This window comes from Ambystoma mexicanum, chromosome 8 (genome assembly GCF_040938575.1).
Source record: "Ambystoma mexicanum isolate Mex_15411 chromosome 8, UKY_AmexF1_1, whole genome shotgun sequence".
Taxonomy (NCBI): domain Eukaryota; kingdom Metazoa; phylum Chordata; class Amphibia; order Caudata; family Ambystomatidae; genus Ambystoma; species Ambystoma mexicanum.
The window spans coordinates 1488752949-1488773284 of NC_090929.1; the positions used below are offsets into that span (position 1 = coordinate 1488752949).

General features: G+C 46.6%; 1 protein-coding gene across 2 annotated transcripts in view; it reads right to left on the bottom strand.

Annotated features, from left to right (window-relative positions):
* The window catches only part of SLF2 (SMC5-SMC6 complex localization factor 2), a 1286318-nt gene that overhangs the window by 1119252 nt on the left and 146730 nt on the right, over positions 1–20336 (bottom strand). For both annotated transcript variants that reach the window (XM_069611667.1, XM_069611668.1), the window contains exon 4: positions 13858–13906. In XM_069611667.1, coding sequence (XP_069467768.1) covers positions 13858–13906 — 49 coding nt within the window. The remainder of the gene's footprint in view (positions 1–13857; positions 13907–20336) is intronic.

The following is a 20336-nucleotide window of genomic DNA, read 5'->3' on the forward strand; positions in this document are numbered from 1 at the left end:
AAATTTGGCCGAGATATCTCATGTACCAAAAAAGTTATAAGGCATTGAATGGCAACATAGCGAAATCGCCAAAAAAGGCCTTGGCACTGGGGGGGAAAACCCCATGGCACTTAAAGGGTTAACGCAGGTAAAACATTTAAACATTATCAAGGGGAAATTGATGGCGAAATTATATCCCAGACATCAGAAATTACACATCTTGGCTACCCTTTAAGCAATACATCTTCTATTAGATTTTGGACCAATCATCTGCAATCAAAGGCAAGACCAATTAAGTCAATTGAAAATCATTTTCCATAGATATTGTACATTTTCTTTGATTCCATTGCTTGACTTTTAAAATTAGAATCTGTTCTTTATGCACTGGACATGTGTCTGCTCAATTTAAATCAACAGCTTAATACATTAGAGGGGCGTTTATTAAAATCTGCCCGTCATTTGTCGGCATCTATCCTGAATTGCATCATTCCCCGCCATGAATTGGGTTTAAGATCATTGGCGAGAAGAAGGTAATGGAGAGCCTTATCTAACTACAGTAGAATTCTAGCTCCTTCTGAGAAGTCCCTTTATCAGGATCTGTACCAACTGCGAATGGGATGCAACTCCCGCTCTTTCATGGCCTATGAAGGAAGGATGAAACTATTGCTGAAAGAAATTGGAATAGAAGGAAAAGATCTGGTACTGCTCCCTGGTTATGTGAAGAAAAAAAAATGATTTGAACTAGATTGGTCTAGGACTATAGAGGAACTTACTAAGTGTAACACCAATAACGAATACACTAGGTATTCACGGAAAAGGTATGGCGGCTGTCCTTATTTAGCTCTCTCTATGTAATATCACACGTATGTACTTTCTGCGATATAGATTGAATCAATTCTGCACGCGCTCTTGAAAGGACTAGATATTGGGATACTATGAAGGAAGCGGCTATTTCTATGTCCTGCAGATTTCTGAACTGCTCAGAACCGATTGCGACGTTAAAACATCTCATATTGGAATGCCCATATTTTAGAACTGCAAGAACTAATCTGTTGATTCGATTTGTTAATACTGAGTATGTGGACTGTTTGGAATCTCTGTGGAACCGTTTAATGTTAGGCCATCAGAAAGCCGTAATCTTTGCTTTGGTTTCGTTTGTGAAGTCGATTGAAGTAGAGTTATCGGCATTGATTCACTGCCGTAAATGTCATTGTAATGGCAAATGTTAGGTTTTTACTGTTCTTCTGAAAGTAAGCTGCTATAGGATGCTTTTATAGATGTAAATTCATATTTCTCGTTGTATTGAAGCGTTCTGTTCAAATATTATAACTTTTAAATGCAAAGGAATATTTTGATGCAATTGTAGATTTTTATTTGAAAATGATTGATTTTGTAAATGTTTGATCTAACCATAAACAAATTAAAAAAATTAAAATAAAGTTGGGAAATAGCCCCATTAAGACACGGCAATACCTTAGGATGAGGGTTGCCGCCTGTCGTAAGTAGCCGTCTATGCACGAACCGGATACTCATGAGTGCATTGAGGCAGTGGTTTCGAGTAGTGATGCTAGGAGACTGGTATCTAGGTTGTACAGATTGAGTCAGGATAGCCAATCTTCAGTGAATAAGGCACGGATGAAGTGGGAAGCAGTACCTGGCTACTAAGATATGGGATGATCAATAGCGTAGATGGCGTCTCTTGACGAGGGAAGTCTCTATAAATGCGAGGTTCAGATGAATACAATTTAAGTTATTGAATCAGTTATGCTATACACTAGCAAGTATATCTAGATTTGCCAAAAAAGGTAGCAGACGCTCCTCTCCAGAAAGAACATGGAATGATAACCTGTTCTGAGATGAGAGTTTGCAGCACACGCTTTTTGCTCACTGAACTTTTCACAGACGGGAAATATCCATTTGCATATCAGTCTTTGTCCCGGCAGTCCAGCACCGAAATGGTATGGCAATTCATCTCTGAACAAGAGTACCAACAGCAACCCCATACACATGTTTCCGCCTTGTTGGGCCTTATCAGTGAGATTAGATTTGTCGGCGATGCATGTGAAAAATGTGGGAGCGCAGGGCCGGACTCCTTTCACATGTTTTGGGACTGCCCACTAATCTCACTTTTTTTGGCAGGACATAGCAGACATATTCAACATGGTGCAGATACCTCCATTGTCATCTCCCCCTAATACCTCCTCGGTGATAGTGGCAAGGTTTCTGTGCTGGTACGTAGATTATTCAATGCAAGCTGTATAATTGCCAAAAAATGTGTATTGAGACACTGAAAATCCAAAACAGCTCCTAAGTGTTCTGAATGGCTTCAGTATTTAACGTACACTAATGAGCGGGAGGAGGGATATGCGGGAAAGGTAACACCAGTGTGCAGGCCAAAGATATTTGGGGGGCATTCTACTATTATCTTGAATGAACAACTGCGGACTGAGGGGATAAGACTATGAGGGCGTTGGATGAACCAACGTGTTCATGGCATGTCCGGAAATTCTAGACATATGTTGAAGTATATGATCAGTTAATGCCATATGCTATGTGTTCAACTAAGACTTATCAAATGCCTGTTTACTGTGAATTGTAACAAGTTTGCCAATTTCTTAAATAAAGTTAAAAAAAAATAGAGCAACTCCCGTCTCCTGGTCTTCGGCAGGTCTCTCACAATGTTCACAAACACCCGGGGGAATTACTCCCTTCCGCTGGGCTCCCTTTATTGGGATACCAGACCCCTTTACAACATCAGGGGGTATGCGCCCCTGGCTTCGCTCAGGTCTTCAAGGTCAAAACGTCAGGGGGTATGGTTCTTGATATGGTATACTCCTGTGCCAGGTACTGAGACTATGAAGATTGCTTTGGAGGTTACTTGTTGTGGGGTCCCAGACCCATTCCTTGCAGCCTTTCGGCCCCTCAGTGTTCCCACCAACTGTCCAGGATATCTGGACCGCTCCATGCACCTTATCAGCGACCTGCGGCTGTCCGTGGGGGAAATCAGGTTATCTACTTTACAAAGGTGTGTAGAAGTGTATGGGAATTATGGAATGTGTGGGGTTGGAGGAGGAGGGAGGTGGGGGAAGTATCTTGGACTTACTGCATTCTTCCAGGATAGTCGTGCCTAGTCGCATAAGAGGGAATGCCTCCCCCATGAGATCCACCCGCAGGGGGACTATCGGGCAGCAGCCTCACCTCCCTGGCCTCATGGGAAAGGGTTTCCCCCTAGGGGAGAAGGGACGACATCCAAGGATTTGTCACACCCCTCAATAGCTTTTAACATAACCATTTAAGAGTTAGATTAAATCTGAGCTTCGTGATGAGGGACTTTCCCAAATTATAAATTTGGATCTATTGGGATTTTGCCGTTATAATACCCTTCAACAAATGGTAGTCTTACAAAATCTTGTTTAAAAACAGACTTCCCTTCTAGAATCCTCAGTAATCATTTGGTTGGTCTTCCGATAGGTTGTCCTTCAAGTCCAAATGCTGGGGGCAGAACACAACAGATCTATATATTGGCTGCATAGCACAGCCCAACTTCACTTTAATTGCAGTGCATCTAGATCAGCTTGGAGTATTGAAAGTCAGAAGTGTAGATCTGTAACAGATCTTTGACATCCTAGACTTATTAACATAAGTTCAAGTACAGAGCTCAGCAACCTGTGGCTCTCCTAAGGTTTTGGACTACAACCATGTTATTTATTTTATTGTTTAATGCGCGGACTTAGCTTGACAGCACCAAAGCACTGTACAGAGTGTGGGTAGCCGGCATTTGGGGTGGCATCTTTTAACAGTGGGGCAGTACTTTGAGGTGTGTGCATCGGTATTGGGCGTCCATTGGAAATAGTCCTTGGTCAGGTGTTGAAAGAGCCATGTTTTGAGAGATGATCAAATTTCAAGCTGACACCTGGATCGGGTTCCAGAGGGTGGGTGCATGACAAGAGAAGGATTGTTTGCGGGTCCTCGCTTTGCAGACGAGTTGCGATTCAAGCCAGTTGGTCGATTTGCTGCGCGATGAGCGTGTGCCACCAGATATGTGGAGCTTAGCCACCAGGTACGCTGGGGTGCTACTCGTGACTGCTTTGTAGACGATTCATGCATTCTTTAACAGTATCCTGGCTTGGAGTGGAAGCCAATGTAGTTATCGCAGGATGGGGAAAATCTATCAAATTTCTGTGCTCCCGTAATAAGGCATGCTGCAGCATGGTGGACTCCTTTAGAGGAGCCAAGTGAAAAGCTGGGAGCCCTGTCAGGAGAGCATTCCCCCTATCGATGTGCAAGATCTCAAGGGCCTGGACTACAGTCTGCAAGTCCTGCAGCAGGATGAAGGGTTTGATTTTTCAAAGGGTAGAAATTCAGAGCCAGGCTATTTGGGCCTTCTTGGCTATGTGTTTCTGGAAGGACAGATTGCCGTCAATGGTGAAGCACAAGGATTTTATTTTTAGTCTGAGAGTTGTGAATCAAATCCTTCCAGGGGCATATCATTGAGCCATTGTTAGACAAGATGTTTTTTAGCGGCCCGATCGATGAGGATGAATTCAGTCTTGGATTGGTTTAGCTTGCGGTAGGCAGTAAACATACAGGACTGGATGATCAGTAGGTAATCGCAGAGATGAATCATGTCATGCTCGCTATTTACACTCATGTACAACAGAGTATCGTCTGCATATTGGGGCATGGCTACATTGGAATCTTTGATGAGTACACAGAGGTTCCATGTAAAAGTTAAAAAGGATTGATGAGAGGATGGAGCCTTGGGACTCCGCAGGAGACCTGGAGTCGTTTATAACGCACCGATTTCATCTGGCCAGGCTGGTGTCTGCCTGAGAGGTAGAAGGCAAACCAATTCAGGACAGTGACGGAGAATCCCATCCCGTCAGCAAGGAGGGGAGAAGGATGTGGTGGTCGACTATCGAATGCAGTCGAAAAAGGTCAAGGAGGACGAGGAGTCTGAGGCGCAGCCAGGATTGTCTAACAAGTGGGGCCTGAAGCTAATGTAGTTGGGCCCAACGCACAGACATTAACATCTGTAAATGCCCTCACAGTGCTGCTGCATGGCCATTTATAGATTTTGGGTGCGCCTTGCCCGCTCAGGCTCTACCCTTTCTACGTCTCTGCAAGGAGTTATGAGTCCTCCCCTATCCAGGATTTGGAGAGCATCATCCACCACCTGGATGGTGGCTGTCCCGATGCTACACTTTGGGCGGAACCCTAGTCATTTAGAGGGGGGAGCTGTTTGATTCTGGCAGGCAGTTGATTTTGCCAGGTCGTCTGAATCTAGTTTTTTTCAAGAGGTCGTATGAGACCAATCTTGAGGGTGTCCGGGAATTATCCTTCTGCAAGGAAGGCATTGATGATGCTGAGGAGCACATTGACCACCGGGCCTGTCCATTGTTGCAGGTGATACTAATGGTAATGCCAATGCAGTGAGGTTGATTCAATGGTCTATCGGATTTGGTCTATTTTTTCAATACAAAATGTGTTGATTTTGTCGCATGTTCCCCAAGTTGCTGATACCTCAGGGTCGTGTGAGGGTTTGGTACAATGCTTTACTACTTCAAGGCAGGCTTTGTTCCGGTTGGAGGCTGGCACAATGGTGGAGTAGTAAGGAGCTTTCGCCTCAGTAATCAGAATCCTATAGTTTCAGCGCAGATGTTGATCTCAACTCAAGCTATCATGTACGGGTCTGCTGATGTCACTCAAAATGAACGTCATTGCTCTGCTTCTCTTCACAATGCTCCCCCATTAAAGTACCAGATGTTTTCTTTGGTGTAGTGAAGACGGTGCCATGGCAGTTGTTACAGGATGGCAAAAAGCCCCAGTTGTCTTATTCCACCCATATACTCTCCAAACCAGAAGGGAGGGGTAGTGGTAGGCCCCCAGATTTTCAGGGACATTATAGTGTTGCTCAATTTAGCGTCTTGGTATCCCCTTCATAATTAACAGGAAGCAGTGAGTCTTTGTGAAACATAGCATAATCTCCACATTGTTGGTGGGGGAACTGGCTACAGGTCCAGAGAGCATCTCCCTAATAGGTGTCATGCTTGTCCAGTGAGATATTTGAAGACAGTTCACACCACACACCTATCCACCTAGAGTTCGCCGACTAATTGAATTTGAGCAATGTCATAACTAACCCTCTACAGTCAGAAAAATGGTTTGAAGCAGGAGTCGGACGAGCTGGTCAGATGTGGAGGAGGGAATATTTCTGAACCTACAGCAGACAATAGGCAGGACCTTCACTGAGCTGGATTGCCTTAGTGTTTTTAAATGTGTAACTAAAATGAGTTTTGATGAAGAATCAAGGGGAACAAAGAGCTTACCCTTTCAAGAAGGTACGTGAAACCCACATGGGATCCAGGGGCTTTACTTCCAGAAGCTATTGCAGGATTGTCAATAGTAATGTCAATGGTCCACTAACGGTTAGGTTGCAAAGGAAAGCGGACATTAGCCATATTATCTTAGGCCAGTTGTGCTGACCGTTGGGTAAAATTGTGCATAAAACCAGACTATTCAAATGGGAAATCGACTTAGGCAGGCAATTTCCTCCAAACACTTGACTTCAGATATGCAGAAGAACCTCACAAACATCCATTGCTTGCCAATACAAACTCCATGGTATTAAACTCCTCTATAGGTGGCAATACGACCTGGTTAGGCTTGCAAAGATATATCAAGGAACGAGCTCCCTTTGCTGGCATGTAAGTTAGATGAAAGGCAGACTATTGGGACATGTGGTGGGGTTGCACAGCGGTTCAGGAATATTGGGATGCGGTGCTAAATTGGATCAAAGACCTAGACGGAGTAACAAGGGAGAAAGTACCTATGCTGATACTGTTCAGCCTGGATGAGCAGATTGAGGAACTCACAAAACTACCCAGGATGGTGCATGGTCTGCTCCTGGCTGTCAGGGTGTGTCTTGCTACATTCTGGAAAAGAGATCTTCTCCTGAGAAAGACTGAATCGATCAATGTGGCACGAAACTTATATCGAATGGACCGTCTAACCGCAGCCCTCTATGGAGATCAGTGCTCCATTGAACTAGCATGGGCGGACTTCTGTGCAAACGCCAAATATGTGCAGATCCACCCAAATGAAGTGGAACCCTAATGGCCCTGTTATAAACCTTCAAAACGACCCATGTGTCGATTGCAACGTGAAGATCCAGTGTACGGCACAGATCCCTATGACAATAAAAAAACAGAGTTGTAAACAGCCGAGCCTATGGTGGAATGGAACGGGGGGCGGGACAGTGGGGCAAATGAAAAGAACATGTAGAAATGCACTTGTACAGTCTGGTTATTTAATATTATGACATGCTTTCCTTCTGTTTTTTGTTGACCAAAGTGACAGTTCACTTGCTGCTTGTGTCTGATGTGATTTCACAAACTCACTAAAACTTCTCACCAATATAAGCTCCCTTTGCTGGATAGGGTGTGGAGTTGTGGATACTTACTGGCATGTGTTGTGAACACACTATACAGTTCTTGTTGGAAAGGATATCCTGGGTTAAGGAGGTGGACAGGATCCCTAGGGCAGAATACCCATTTCTGATATTGTTTGGGCTTTCCCTAGAGGAAGCAAATACACAATACCTACCCAACATACTACTTGCAGGCAGACATGCCTAGAACCGTGTGGAAAAAGACATCTCCCCACTAAAACCAAAAAGTGGCTTATGGTCTGGGATATATATACCCTGGGATATATATACCTTGGAATGGTTAACACATTGAGTGAATGAGTAGACTGAATATTGACATGAAATGGGTTCCATGTTGTTCCAAATGTAGCCACACCGGGGATTAGGCAAATGACCACAATGATGGAAAATGTGGCCAAGATGACGATGGGAGAGGGGACTATGAACGTATTTATACTCACTAGGGTTCAGATCCAAAGGATGGATGATCAGCTGGGGGCAGAGGTCTGGGTTTAACAACCCACACAGGTTTGGCGTTTGAAGTAATGAAAATCAATGTATTCAATTAAAAAATCAAATCTTCTAAAGAGTCAAGATTTGGCTTTGAGGCACTTCACCTACGGCAAAAGAAGTGTAAACTACTCTTTAAGTAAGTAAAGGGCAGTTTCACAAAGCCCAGAAGGTATTTTCTAAGGACAGATTATGTTGACTGATGCAAGTAGAAGGCGATTACTGAAAACCAAATTGCATGTATGCTCAAACTGAGTAGTAGTGCCCAAGAGGCGGAGGGGGGACCAGAACCACTACAAGAAATGCCTAGTATGCTCCAGGATACCCTTGGGATATCTGAGCAGGCACTGGACTGGCTGACCTCCTTCGCAACTGACCTCTCGTCCCATGTCATTCTGGGCACCTTCTCCTCACCTACCTCCTTCTCCACCTGTGGTGTCCAGGGCCCAAACCTCTCGCCTGGCTCTTTAACACTTACCTGGCTCAAAAGGCACTCCTCATTTCCTCCTTCTCCCCCGATTCCCAGTGTTACGCAGATGACACACAGCTCTTCTTAAAACTGCCTGACCCTCTTGCATCTTTGATCATCCCCGGACAACCCATCTGCGGTATCTGGTCTTTCCATCTAACACCTTTCCACCGAATACCTTTCCATCGAAAAGTATTCATTGAATTGCCTTTCCATCAAAAAGCATATTCGTTGAATAATTTTCAATGGTTAATTTCGATAGTTAGGGTTAGGGATTAGGGTTGGAGCTAGGGTTAAGGGGGGTGGGCGTGGGGTCACCCACCCCTCACCCCCAAATATACAAAAAAAACATTAAAATGTTACACGGAGCTGGCCAGTGCAGACATTTCAGCACTGGACATCTCCATGTAACATTTTAATGCATCGTAATGCTATTTTTTATACATTTAAAAGCACATATCTATTCGATGGAAAATTTTCGATGGATATGTACTTTTAATGTAAAACATAGAATTTCAATGCTTTTATTTTCAATGCATCTTTTTCGATGTATTGGCATTTCGTTGCATCTTTTTCGATGCAATGACCATAAACCCCCATCTGCCATCCAGTCCTGGTGCACTTCCATCGATCTCTGCCATAATGCCAGTAAGACGAAGATCCTTCCTGTTGGGACCCCTGCTCCTTTCTTCTGTGGCCATCCTCTAGGGGCTTCCCCGCCACCCCCTTCTTCATCTGAAGCCAGAAACCTTCGAGTCATGTTCGGCTCCTCTCTCTCCTTCCTCCCTCACACTCGGGACTTGCCAAGAAGTCCCACTTTCAACTCTTCCTTCTCAAAGGAATTCTCCCTTTTCTCACTTTCCCCCAGAAGCTCAATGTTACCCGAGCCCTGGTCCTCTCTAGACTGGACTATTGCAATGGTCTTCTCCTGAATCTAGCCCCTTCCCTTTTTTCAGAGCCGCCAGAGCGCCAGGGGACCACTCCGGTGGTGATAGTACGCGGTACAAATATCCTTTAACATTCCACTCTACGAACCCCCCCACCACCTCCCCCCCAGCTAATCCAGAACAGAGCAGCAAGACTTATCCTTGGCCTCAAGCCCAGGGACCGCATCTCTCCTGCCCTAAAAACTCTTCATTGGCTACCGGTTGCTGCACAGATTAAATTCAAATCCATCTGCATCATCCACAAGGCTGCCTGGGGCCTGGGACCACACTATCTGCAACTTTCTCTTACTCTCCCTCTGCACCTCCATGTTCCTCTGGCACCAACTCTGTGTGTAAAGCTTTTCGCTAAACAGAGGGCCGGAGGCCGATCTCTTTCTACAGATGGGTGCCTCTTGTGGAACAGCCTTCCCCTTCGTCTTGAACAGGACCTCCTCAAATTCCGGAAGCTCCTCAAGACTTTCCTCTTCACCTCCTCCTTCCCCATCTTCCCCATCTTCCCCATCTTCCCTCCTCTGCTAATCTCACAGTCGCTGATTGTTGACCAGGGCCCTTGTGTCCTTCAGGGTCTTGGCCTTTCACACCCAATCGCCTCAGCGCCGGCCTACTGACAGCACTTGTCTTGGCACCCACTTTCCTTCACCCTGTAGGCTTGCCCTCACCTATCAAATGCAGCTACACGCCTCATAGCACTTACTACACTAGGCACTTCCATCTGCTGCTCACTCACGAGCGTGGACACTCCAGCAACAACCCCTTCTCCCCTCTTCACCCTGCACTTGCACGTTCTCAATACTCAAAAGGCATAGTAGGTTTGTCTTCATCCTCCACTGTATTTATTGTTTCAATCCCAAGTTGCCTCCCTGTTGCCCTGTGGGCGCTTTGAAACAGAATTGATATGCTGTATAAGCACCTAACAAAAGCACAATAAAATTAAAATAAATATTAACGTGTATAAAGTAGAAATGTTGTATAGTTAGGTTGCGCACAACAGATTAATCAATCAGAGTATCCAATACTCTTGAGGTAGGTTTCCTATCTCGTAACAAATCCAAAAAGAAAATATCCAATATGTGAATGGTGATTTTTAATTCAAGTACAGCCGACACATGTTTCGACCATCGGGTCGTTTTCAAGGCCAAAATGTTGCTGTGGGTTAATCCCAAAAGACTTATGACAGAGTAGCTTCATAGATGGGTATGCATTGATGCGGTGCGTGAGACAATGGTTTCTTGTGGTGGGTGTTAGTGGGGATTGCTCACTTCCATTATGGCTCAAATGCCTTTAAAAAGAAGAAAGAATGGTGTACTACATATTGGCCGGTTCACTCACAGTAGGGATCTTTCAGAAATGTAAGGTTCCAATACCTTGCGCTATTGTTACGCTCACCTAGTATCCACGGGGATGCCACCCAGCCATGGTTGGATGATTTGCACTCTCGAACCCTCTCCCGGTCCCTTGGTAAGGCCTCTGGTTAAAGATGGGTCTGCAATATAGGAGAGCTGGATTCAATACCAGATTGTCTTTGTTTTCCCACCTCCCTTGGCCTCAACTCCTTCCTCCCCCTTGGGCCCTCTCCTCACCTTAATATTGTAGAAGGTGGATTCTCCGTCCTGCTCCTCGTGGCAGGGGCGCAACCTGTGTCTTTTCTCTCCTTGCAGGGTGCGATGTTCCTCGCCGAGCGCCGTAATGTTCCAGCAATGATTATGACCAGGAGATGACTACCCTGGTAAGAATTGTGTGGCTTTCTTCATTCGGAAGGAAACGTGAGTCAACGCTTACTAATGCCGTCTTTCTTTCTCATCTTTCCAGATTATGGTATTCCAGGATGCATGCAGTGCCGAAAGATGGAGTTCGTACCTTCAGGCGAGTGGAATTGAAGTCGGCGATGGATTGAAGACAGGATACTGTTCCAGATAAGTTTCATAGTGTTCTTTCTCTCTCTGCAGGTCCTTGGTTTCAGGTAAGCTGGCATCAAAGAACTGGACACGATGAGCGTTACGCTGCCCACAGCAGAATAACGCAAAGCATGTTCTGCTGTTTGGGTGTGGTTTAAATAGTCTCAGGTAAAGTAGTCCAGGTAAAGTAGTCCCAGGCCTGCCACACCCAAAAGACTAGACCGCATAGCTCAGTTCCTTGTAACGGAGCTATGTGTGTGCCTCCATGCTGGCTGAACTCCCCCCCCGACCCCAAGTTAAATAGTCCCAAGTAAATAGTCCCATTCTAATGTTGGTCTTCATGATGGTTATGAGCCTGGCGCCAAAGGCACCAGGACCGACTCCAAGAGAGTCTTGGATGAGGTTTTAAGGCCTTTGACCTGGCCCTAACTGGAAGGCTGACTTGCCAGTGAGGGCCAAGGGCAAGGGTCATGGCAGCTTTAATAGAGGATGAATCCCAAAGCAGGACTGGCAGGAAGATCCAGGATGATCCTTCCAGTCCTGCTTTGGGATTCATCCCCTACTATAGCGCAAGGTATTGGAACCTTACATTACTGAAAAGATCCCTACTCTGAGTGAACAGACCAACGTGCAGTATACCATTCTATCTTCTTTTTAAAAGGCATTTGAGCCATACTAGAAGTGAGCAATCCCCCACTAATACCCACCACAAGAAACCATTGTCTCATGCACCCCATCAATGCATACCCTTCTATGAAGCTACTCTGTCATATGTCTTTTGGGATTAACCCAAAGCAACATTTTGGCCTTGAAAACAACCTGATGGCCGAAACACGTGTCGGCTGTACTTGAATTAAAAATCACCATTCACATATTGGATATTTTCTTTTTGGATTTGTTACGAGATAGGAACCCTACCTCAAGAGTATTGGATACTATGATTGATTAATCTGTTGTGTGCAACCTAACTATACAACATTACTACTTTATACATTTCTTTTGAGGCACCAAGGGGAACCTCAAGTGTTGGTTATTCTGCATTCAGACATGATTTGAGAAAGTTGAGCGCACCATATACAGTTACAACCTTGTTTCAATTACCTAAATATTAACATGCATCAAGGAATTTCTGTGCACTGGTCACATTGAGCAAATGCTGAAGGCGACAGTGGTGAAATGTAGGGTCAAAGGGTAGATAGGAACAGAAGAGAGGAATGGACATCGGATGTGAAGTAAAAACAGGTATGCAAGCATAACAGTGAAGAGACGCTAAGCATGAGACACCAACCTATGTACTACAGAGGATTACCATGTTCATATATAACCACAAGCTCGTTTATATAGAATCCCAAACTGTAGAGGTAAGGATTGTTGTTGTCCAAGTGAAACCTATCACCCAATTTTGGAATTTCCAAAAAGGTGTAGATATGGTCCTAAGAGATGTCCGTGCTACCAAGTGCAGAGATTACCACAACATATGAGATGTGTTTAGCAATATTTCCTGGACTATCCAAGCCAGCAACCAGATTTTGCAAAGTGGCAGTAACACTTGTGGTATGTGAACACCAAATTGGGACGGAAGGCAGATTGCTCTGAAGCAGTTGGAAGACTAAACTGGCTAATCAGTACAGAATATTAGTTGCAGACAGTGGCGTTTTGACTTGGAGTAATGGGGGTTGGTAAAATCCTTATTGGGGGCTGTGGAGGTTTGTTCGAATCATGGTGGGTCAGTTGAGATTGTTTTTTTTAGACAATTGAACAACTGGATGCAGATATTGCTGAACCAAGTTTGAAATCTAGAAAAAGAGGTTTATTTTTATAGGTAAGAATAAACTGTCAAAAACTGTTACTACCCCAGAAACGGAAGCTCCCATTCAACCTGCATATTAATTCTACCTAAATATGCACATTAAAGTTAATTATTGAGATGCATCATTGTACAAACAGTTCAGACATAAAATGTAATCAACGCTTGGAACTTATAGTATGAAATCACAGGCTTTAATCTCTACATGGGCCCAATGCATTTTGGACGCAATGGATCACACCTTATTTGTCTCAAGCATGATCAGACGGTCATGCTGTGACAGTAATCGCTGTCTCCTATCCCCTTGTGGTGGTGATTAAAAAAAAATAACCTCAAAGTCGGTGTTCCTCCTCTTCATGGGAACAGTGGATGACTATTGATTGTAAGGCTGATATAACTGGGAGGTTATTTTTTGTATTTTATTTTCATCAACACATGGGGAGAGGAGACCGAGATTACCGTCACAGCATGAAATCGAAATTCTGATCATGCCCAAGACAAATGTGTAATCCAGGCAGAAGATCTCTGAAGGAGTAATTCACATTCGAAATGCATTCAATGCTTCTAGACATTAAATCCTGTGATTTCATATTATAAGACTTAAGCTAAGATCGCAGACTACTAAAGCCCAAAAGAAAACACCAGCAATGCCAAGAAAAATATAAAAATGAAATAAAAACCATGGCCAGCATCACCATCACATTTGTCAATTTAACACAGCAGCAGTACATCCAAATGATTGAGCACAAACGCAGACCAAAATCAAACATAGCTCCAGATCATAGTCAGCAGTAATAGACACTGTTATAAAAGTAGATTACCTGGGACATGTTGAACACAAGGCCTATTTTGCACATGAGATTCCTTTTCCTAAAAAAAGGAAAACATTTAAAAAGTATTTTTAACCAGTAAAAGGGATTTCGCATTTTGATATTGTATACACAAAAAAACACTGACCTTTTTCAGCAGAGGTGCATGCATAAATATGAACAAATGGATATTAGGGCTAAGTGAAGCATTTAGATTAAACAAATGAAACAACTTTAGCGTTTCTGCACACATTTCACAGTGCACGAATACAATCGGTATAATACTGTAAAAAGTGGAGTTCATTTCCATGACATTCTCATGTGGAATAGGGATAGTTAGAGAAGCTACAAATCATTGATTAACCCTCACAAACAATTGACTAAGATCAATTATTAAAACATTTGCATTTCTGCTCAAGTGTAGTTTACTGGAGGTGCACAAAATACAGATTCTCTTAAGTCAATCCGCAATCCTGTCTTGATTTGCAGGAGTGTACAGACCTCAACTCAAAAGATGCGATTCTTTGTATTCATAGTCTTCAGCAGTGCTCCGGCACTCCGTTGGCGAGGTATAAGAATCCCAACACTCAAATGCCTCATTCATTTACTCTTCTTGGTCATCTATCTGAATAGTTGCACAGCTTGCTCTTAAACTATGAATTGCCAACAAGCATAGAGATCTGGAAACTGAGGTTAGTGGCAACAGGTCCTTTGCTATCATCCCATTTCATCTTTCTAATTTACATTTTTATTACAGTTGTAGGCACAGCTTTGTCTCCTCCGTAGAACGCAAGGCATCCCCATGACAAAGATGAATTTTGAGTTTTGGGGCTGTGTCTCCAATTACCCAACACAGATACTTAATACAAAATGGAATGCTTGCTCCTTTAATTGCATTGTGTGAGCGCTTAAACTGTATTAATGGTACCAAGATTACTACTGGCAGGATTCCCAAATAACGAGATCCCTTTTGGTCCTGATAAAAGTAACGTCTACTTGAAGATGCGGAAACGTGCACATCGATGGATCACTCCAAGGAGTTGCAACCATATGTAGCTATTTGTATAGAATTGAGTACTTGACTTGTTGACAATTCATAGTTTTTAGAGCAAGCTGTGCAACTATTAAACAGTTCAGTTTGGCTAGCTGTAGGGCAAAAGGGAGGCAGGAATACGGTCTGACCCACAGTCGAAATTAAAGAGTAGAAGGGGTGTAGTGGATGGTGGCTTACCACCAGTACGTTTTGGGTCTGAGCAAACTGCATGTCTAGGTTGGTGATCATATTAACGTTCTTGTTTTTAATTCTACATGTTATAGGTACTGGTGCAAGGCAGGGTGCACTATATTGGAACAAGATCATGGACCCCTATCTGAACGGGCAAAAGAGGTTGTGTTTTTAACAAGTATTAAAGAAGCCCTATTGTGATCGACTTGTACTCACCTGAAGTTCATACACCGAGCTGTGCATTATTTTGTTCTGCACAGCATCGCGCGTTTGTTTTTAGCTCCATAAACTACAAAGTCTGCAATAATAGCTGTGATCGTTGATCCCTCGCTCATTGCTTCACTGATGCGAAACCATGTCCAAAATGGCCGATCGAAAGCACCGGAGTGCTACTTCCTCATTAAAAGTGTTGTGCAGGTTTTCAAGATGGCCGCCTGCAGGGAATAGACGTGCCGGCGGAGCTCCTGTACCCCGGACCTGGGAAGTTGCCCACCACCCGGTCTCTGGGCTGAAATTTGAGTAGACAGATGGCTTGAAGGGGTTCTGGTGCACGGGCGAGACAGCGAAGAGAGCCGTGATTCACCTTTTGTGGAGGCCGCCGAGTCGGCCCAGAGCCTGAGGGTAGGAGGGGCGGCCCGCGGCCCGGCGAGTCAAGCTCACCTGCGGCAGAGAAGGAGGACCCGCGGCGGGGGCGGCTCGGCACCCGACTGCAGGGGAGATATAGTGGTCGTACGGCCCTGGGTTGGCCTGGCGGCTGCCTGCTCTGAGTTGACCTGGGAGCTGCCTTGGCGGAGCGACTATGCAGTAGCCGCCCTGACGTCGGAGGAAGCGGGAACCTGTTAGCGGGAGAGGCAGCCGTGGCACAGGCGGGCGGGCCTGTGGCTTGCACTTGCCCGGGAAGGAGGAGCTGCGGCGGCGGAAGGCACAGCATCTGGCCGGCTGGAAGTGTCGGGTGGCCAGCTGAGGCGAGGAGGGGCTGCGGTGAGAGCACCCGCGCTCGAAAGTGAAGGAGGCGGTGCGGTGGTCGCCTGTCTTGGTGGCAGGCTACCGCAGAGAGGGGGCCTACGTGCCGCCTGGGAGGCGCCCGCTGCCGGTGAAGGAGGAGGAGGCGCCCCATTAGGAGCAGCACGGAAGACTACGGTGCCCGGAGACCGGCCCGGAGGGGCCAGCTGCAGAGGACTCTGGGGGAGCCGACCCCGGTGAGGATTGGAGGTTGGCCCCCCCGGGGCTGCAGGAGGTGGCTGGCAGAAGTGGGCCCCAGGCGGCACACGGAGGAGAGAGGGGCATCACTCTTGCTACCCGGGGGGTGCACCAGGAGGCGTCCTCGTCCAGGAGGAGCAGTGACAGAGCACATGTGATGCCCGGTGGTGCAGCCCAAGAGCCCGTAGCACTTTGAGGAGGGTGCAGCAGTCAGTGGATCAAGCGCCCAAGGAAAGGAAGTAAAGGAAGTGGGGCAACAGGAGATAAGACATTAGAACCTCTGGAGCGACTACTCCGGGCTTCAAAGAGGGGGCCAGTAGCGAGCAGGGGTGAGAACCTTATGCATAAGACTCACACCAGGATGGCCACAAAAAACAAAAGAAAGAGCGGGAGAGTACTGCAGACCTCGGGGGGGATGCTTCAGGCACTCTCCCTACTATTTGGCCATTGCAGGAGATGAGAGAGATGGCTAAAAGCGTGAGGGACTGCACAGAGGATGCAGACAACATCCAAAGGGGATAAATCAGCCGCAATATCAAGACAAGACATAAGGGGAGAGATGCACATCCAGCTTGACAAAAACGTTCCAGGAACAATTTCAACTTCTACTTGCGGATCTTAACTCGGCCTTGGGGGAGATCAAGCAGGAACTGCGGCAGCAGGGCGAGCGAACAGACCTCCTGGAGAGAGGGTTGCAGGAGATGGATAAAAGAAGTGACGGCTCATAGTGAGGCAATTGAGAGGCTTAATGTGGCCACGCAAAATTTGGAGATTCAGATGGAGGACATGGAAAATAGGTCCCGTAGGGTTAATACGGATCAAAATACTGCAGGAAACAGTTCAGGACAAGGAACTAAAGGGAGTGGTCCAAGCCATCTTCGCTACGATACTGGGAATGTCACCCCCGGATGCAGTGGTGCTAGACCGGAAACACAGGGTGGGCAGAGGGGGCAGAGGAGCTTTGCAGAGACCTAGAGATGTTCTAGCGACGTTTGCCAGATACGCCCAAAAGGAAGCAGTCCTTTAAGAGGCAAGAAAGCAAGAGCCAATAAAGTATAATGAGCACCATATCGCCTTGTTTCAGGACCTAGCGAGCAGTACACTGCTAAAGAGGCGCCAAATGGGCCCAGTTCTCAAGGAGCTCAACGGCAAGGGGGTCAAATACAAATGGACCTTCCCTTTCGGACTTGTGTTTGAGTGGGAGGGGACCCAAAAGCGAATAACCACATTGCAGGAAGGAGCGGATGTCCTCCGCCTGGATCTCGATGAGGCTTCTACTAGTGCGGAGAGGAGGCCCACGCATGCCAGGACAGGGCCAAAACCCTGGCTGTGGTCAACTGTGGGGAAAAAAAAAGGGGGGGGGCGAACCTGAGCTGAAAACCACCCAAGGAGAGGAATAAAAATAGCCAGGATGGAGAGGGGAGGAGCGTCCAAGAAGAAACATAAGCCAAAGAGCGGTACTAGGGTGGTGAGCCTCTAAAGGAGTAAGTAGCAAGGGGGGGGGGGGGTCATCTATGAATCAGAAACAGTGGGTATACCCGAGAAGGGGGGGAGGGGGTGGGCAGGGCAAGCCCTTCTTGATGGGAGTGGAGGAGGAGGGATAGGTGGGTGTGGGGGTGTGTTGGGGGAGGGGGAGGGGGTTTGGGCAGCAGCGGCTCGGTTTAGGCCCCAGGCCATGGGAGGCGGAGAGTTACACCAATGCAAGAGGGGGCAGGAGGGCTCAAACGGGAACACTCAAAGTTCTGTCTGGTGGCCATGGCGGCAGGGGGAGAGGGAGGAATAAAAGCAGATCTGAGAGATGGGACAGTGTGAGCCGCATTCATGTGGCTAATGCATAATGTGAGGGGATTGAATACCCCTCTCAAGAGGAAGAAACTGGAGCAGTTTACGAGAAAGGAGGGTCCAGACATTTTAGGCCTCCAAGCAACACATCTCAGACAAAAAGACCAGGTGCACCTAAAACTGAGGGGGTTTGGCCATATCCTCCACGCATCGGGGAGAAGCAAGTCGGGGGGGGGGGGGGCTCGGTTGCCTTAGCCATCAAAGATTGGGTTGACTTTAGGGTCACAGAAACTATAAGGGACAAGGAGGGAAGGTACATCATAGTTAAGGGGACTCATCAGGACAACCCATATACGCTAGCAGTGATATATGCTCCAAACTCAGGTCAGGAGCAGTTTTTGAAGCGTGTGTTGGAAGACAAGGCCTGGGGCAAATAATTCTGCTGGGAGACCTCAATATAGCTTGGGAGAGGGGGTGGGACAGGTCTGGGGATCCCACAAGAGGAGGGGGGGGCTGTGATGTCGGCAGGCCTCAAAGAGAATAGACGGAGCAGGGCGGAGGGATGCGTGGCGGGAGCTGAAAGGGGATGAAGAAGGCTATACTTTTCTCTCAGGGGTCCATGGGTCTCAATCTAAGATTGACTACATATGGGTCACGTCCAGTTTGGTGGGTAGGATTAGTGAGGTAGTAACAGGCACTATTGGCATAGCAGACCACAAGGTGGTCTCAATGAGGCTGCCTCTAGGGCATAGGGAGAAAGGGGTGTGGTCTTGGAAGTACCCAAAATATCTCCTTAGAGATCCTGTTATTCGGCAGGAAATGGAAGAAAAGATCAAGAACTTTTTCGAGCTCAATAAAAGGGGGGACACTAGGAAGGAGACGAGATGGGATGCCTTTAAAGCAAAGAGACTTATAGCAGCTGCAGCGCAGAGAAAGAGGCAACTGGAGGCGCTGGAAACGCAGCTAGAGGGGGAAGTTGAGAAAGCCAGGCAACAGGCGGGAGTTACCCCGACCAGGGCGGCCATGAGGGAATATCGCAGAGCATTGGGGCAGTTGGAAATCCTCCGCATCAAAAAAGGCCGAAGGCGCGCTGCTTCGTGTCCGCCAGAAATTTTACGCTAAAGCGAATAAGGCAGATGCACTCCTTGCACGCCTATTGAGAGGAGCCCACTCTAGAAATGCAATCACAGCTCGGGGGAGCGGGTGACGCGAGCAGGGGAGAGATGCAGGAAATGTTAGTACAATTCTATGAGTCTCTTTACGCGTCGCAGGAGCCCCGGGCCTGCTCACAGGTAGAGTTTTTGGAGAGGGTGGAGATGGGAAAGATCGGGAAGGAGGTGCTTGACTCACTTAAAAGGGAGGTTTCAGAGGAGGAAGTGAGGAAGGTGATTTGCAACCTACCACCGAACAAGGCGCCGGGCCCGGATGGTTATACTGCAGCTTTTTATAAAACTCTCGGATCCACACTGGTTCCGCACCTGACTCGCCTTTTTAACACATTTAGATCGACGGGGAGAATAACTCCGACCATGGAGGAGACAAGGCTGACCCTCATTTTGAAACCACATAAGGACCCCGAAGAGAGGACATCTTACAGGCCTATAGCGCTAATTAATATCGACGCCAAAATATTCACAAAAATCCGGGCCAACAGGCTGGAGGGCTTTCTCCCAGGTTTGATCCATCCGGATCAAGCAGGGTTTATAAAAGGCCGACAAACTGCGTATAACATCAGGAGGGTGGCCCATCTGGTGGAAAAAGCCAAAAGGACGGACACTCCCGCAGTCCTCCTATCGCTGGACGCAGAAAAAGCGTTTGACCACGTGGAGTGGTCCTTTTTGTTCAGGACCATGCAAAAAAAATGGGCATTAATGGAGAGTTCGTACATATGGTTTGGGCTAATTATCAGGCGCCAATCATGAAAATAGCAGTGAATGGGGTCATGTCGAGGTCCTTTATGCAAGGACCTGATGCTTTATGCAATTTATTTGGAACCTCTTTTGCAGGCAATTAGGGAGACCAGGAGGATACAGGGCATTCCATTAGGGGGAAGGAACAAAAAGGGGCAGCATTCGCTGATGACATGTTACTGACGCTGAAGGCGCCCCGGGAGTCTATTCAAGCAAGTAGGGCTCTGCTGGAGGAGTTCGGGGAAGCCTCCGGCTTGAAGATTAATGCCAGCAAATCAGAACTTTTGAACTGACTCTAAACCCAGGGGATCGGGAGTCGCTTAGGGCGGCTACCCCATTTCTATGGAGTCTGGGCGGCATTAAGTACTTAGGAG